At 45.8% G+C, this 3,516-nt stretch overlaps 1 protein-coding gene across 1 annotated transcript in view; it reads right to left on the bottom strand.

Annotated features, from left to right (window-relative positions):
- MAD2L1 (MAD2 mitotic arrest deficient-like 1 (yeast)) overlaps positions 1 to 1,811 on the bottom strand; it is an 11,044-nt gene extending 9,233 nt beyond the window's left edge. Inside the window, exons 1-2 of the mRNA XM_008582405.1 lie at positions 1,615 to 1,811; positions 624 to 770 (exon numbers count right to left, since the gene is read on the bottom strand). Of these exons, the coding sequence (XP_008580627.1) occupies positions 624 to 770; positions 1,615 to 1,687 (220 nt within the window). The 5' untranslated portion in view covers positions 1,688 to 1,811. The remainder of the gene's footprint in view (positions 1 to 623; positions 771 to 1,614) is intronic.
- Positions 1,812 to 3,516: the final 1,705 nt, after the last annotated feature.

The raw sequence follows: 3,516 nt of genomic DNA, 5'->3' as shown, positions 1-3,516 counted from the left end.
TTGACCTAAGCAGCAACAAAAAAAGTGTTGAGTTAGAAAAGGTTTATTGAATCACAGGTGATTTTTTTAAAAAGACAAATAGAAATAAGTGAAAAACAAGAAAATTCTACTGGGGGTTCTGTTATTTATTTTGTGGGTTTTTTTTTCAGTTTTTTGGAGTTTAGTTCCCTGGTTGAATACAATTTTATTTTCTTTGATCTTAATCTAATGATGACATTAGACTCTGAGCAGTTACAGACAAACTAATACAGTATATTAATGTGTAGTATATATTTTCTCAAACAGATAATGAATACCATCATAATCACGTATAATTCCAATTTGTTCCATTTGGCCACATTAACTGCAAAAGCCACTTCAAAGAAGTTGATGGATACTGTTTTGTTGAGCCACATCAGATTCTTAACATCAAAATATTCAGTCCACCGTAAATGTAGCAGGGTAAGGGTGGGATTTCTTTAAATTTGTATATTATTTGCTTTCTCTCAACTGAGAATCACTATATTTGAGATAGTAGTGTTTTATACTTCTATGCACAAAGCTGAAAAATGACCATTTGAGATGCTAGAAAATGTAGATTCTAGAAGGTCTGAAAACTCACAATGCTTCCAATGATTACATACCTTTTAGTTGTTCCACCACATTATTTAGGTATTTTATGAGCTCATGATCAGTAGTTACAAGCAACGTGAGTCCATATTTCTGCACTCGAGTGAAGGTTTCAGATGGATATATGCCTCGCTGATATAAAATGCTGTTGATGCCAAAAGCTGAAAACAAAATAAACGTTAAAGAAAAGTCATTATCACGTCGTAACTCTGGAAAATAAAACACACTTAGATGTGGCTGTAGTTTCATTAATGATACAAAGCTGTAAATGCCTGCACACACGTGTTTGTATGTCTTGCTGAAAGCAGAGTAGGTACAAATGGGCACTAAAAATCCTTAAAATCTTGCTTCAAAGTAAGAGACACCTGCATTCAAGTGGCAATAAAAGAAAAATGCCAAACTGTTTTAATCTACCATTGCCAAATTTCACTTCATCGTAATCCAAATCCAAATTCAGATTGCTTGGTTAGAGGATGTCAAAACAGCCTTTTGCATCTAAGTTAGCAACTAACTGACTGACTAATCCAATGCTCCAGGCGAGCCTCTCCCTCTTTTTCCTCCTTTTCTTCTCAAAGTCTGCCAGGTTCTATCAGAACGTATAGCAATGCCCGGTCCGGGACAGCGCTTCCCAAAGTCTGGTTCATCACCGCCAGCCTGAGAATCACCGGGGTTGAGGGTGGGGCCTGGGTACAAATACACACTGGGTCTCCCCAAAGTCACACAAGCCCTAAGTCTCGGCGGGGGCGCAGAAATCTGCACTTTAGAGAGACGCTCCAGAAGAAGAGATTACACCGCGAGGCAGGCCTCGGCAGCACCCAGGCCTCCTCCTCCATCATTCGCTACACGTCGAGAGAAGGCGCCTGCATCCGCCTTTTCCCAGATTCGTCCTGTGGAGCAGGAGGCCCGGGCCGGCGAGGGCTCACCCCGTCTGGGAGGCCGAACCGCGGGCCTATCGGGCCGCCTGGGCTTAGTTCTCCCCGCCCTCCGACCTGCGCGAGGACTCACAGAAGAACTCGGCCACGATTTCGGCGCTCCCGCGCAGGGTGATGCCCTGCTCCCGGGAGAGCTGCAGCGCCATAGCCAAGCCCGCGGACAAGGACTCACACTCCCACCCCGCAGAAAGCTACCCCGGCGGCTCCCGCTGCAGTTCCCCGCCAATCGTTTCAAAAGTAACGACGCAGCACGCCGTAGAGCTCTTTGCGCAGGCGCGACGAGCCTCTAAGCCCCTCCCCATGCGGCGGGGTCCTGCCCTTTCTCTCTGTTCTCCGCCCTCGCGGGAGCAGCCGACTCGCACAGGCGCAGTTGGTCGTTTCGCGTAGATGCTGTTCCGGGTTGTCACGCGCGGGTAGGTGCCTTTTCGGAGACTGGCCATCTCTGGCTGTGGTCAAGTGGATGGGACGAGGGAAGAACACGAAAGATCCCGATTTTAGTGGCCTCTCCCCAGGCCTGTGGACTGAGCGACCAAGGAGCACAATATCTGTATTTTCAAACCGATATGAACTTTGCGTCATCTGCGCCTGAAGTGGTCCCAGTGATCGCTAGTGGAGACTTCTGTCATTTGCTTTGAGAATTTGTAAAGCAACTGCGAGTGCGGTAGCCAAGCCGTAGCTTTAGAGGGCTTGCTTTCCGCGTGGGAGCTCGGCTTTCCCGAGAAATTGGGTTAGGGATTAAAGGGACGAACCACATTTGCTTTTCTGTCCCCTGTCAACGTCTGTCATGGGCTTAGGGCTTCCATCCGAGGCGGGGCAGAGTCTGGGCGGTTGGGGGTCTCTGGCTGGTGGTCTGGGTTGCGCTCTGTCCACTCCGCCCACCCTTCAGCGGCTGGCCAGGAAGAAGGTCACCTTACCAAAAAAGCCCATCAACAGTGAAGACTTTTTCAGTGAATTTTGGTTCACATGGCTTTTCATGTTAGGGTGAGAAGTATTAAGGAGATAGTGCACAGTTAATGTTCTTTGAACATTTTTTTGAAATATTCTTAAAACAGCTAGGACAATTATTTGTAAAATGTCCGAAAATTTTTCATATCTACCAAATATACTGTTATTTAATTATATGAGAAATGCCCGTGTATTAGTTTTCTATTGTTGTATAACAAATTACCACAGATGAGTGGTTTAAAAACAACAGCTGGTTATTATATCAGTCCTGTAGGTCAGACGTCTGGGCATGGCATGGCTGGATATCTGCTCAGAGTCACATAAGACTGCAAGTCAAAGGGTCTGCAAGTAGCATTTCATTTGAGGTTTGGGATCCTCTTCCAAGCCCCCTGGTTGTTGGACTGAGGCCCCTGTTGTCTTGCTAGCTGTTGGTCAGAGGCCAGTCTTTTGTGTTTGCCCAGTAGCCCTTCCATAGGCCTTCTCACACCTCCAGTCTCTCTAACTTTGGGAGACCCTGATCTCTGTTTAGGGCTCACCTGATTAGGTCAGACCCAGACAGATAATCTCCCTTTGGAGGAACCTAATCCCTGAAGTGATATCCCTTCATATTCATATGTTCTGCCCAAACTCAAAGGGAGGGGATAATCTAGGACGTGCTCACTAGGAGCCAGGAGTTTGGGGAACCATCTTAGAATTCTGCCTGTCATAGTGTTGTATATCAGATTTTGATCAGTTTGAAGAGTAAAAACACAGATTTGATAAGTAATAGGCTGACTTGACCCAATAAAATATTTTCCTTACACCCTTTAGTCTGGGTGTGTGAGAGTATGTGTATAAATCATAAATTACAATCTTTGATGTGAAGAACAGTGATGTCAGGGAAAGTGAGGAATAAGGAGCAAGGAGGCTGGGTGTCCTTCACCCCTTCCATTGGGAGTTGGGTTAGGGCCAGAATTTTACCATCATGCTGGTAGAGCATGGTGCCTACCTTTCTCCATACAAAAATTGCCTCTCTCAGGAACTTTATGTT

The sequence above is a fragment of the Galeopterus variegatus genome, unplaced genomic scaffold (assembly GCF_000696425.1).
Source record: "Galeopterus variegatus unplaced genomic scaffold, G_variegatus-3.0.2 Scaffold2603, whole genome shotgun sequence".
Taxonomy (NCBI): Eukaryota; Metazoa; Chordata; class Mammalia; order Dermoptera; family Cynocephalidae; genus Galeopterus; species Galeopterus variegatus.
The sequence above is the reverse complement of the archived record's forward strand: the minus strand, read 5'-3'. Positions and strand labels throughout refer to the sequence as shown.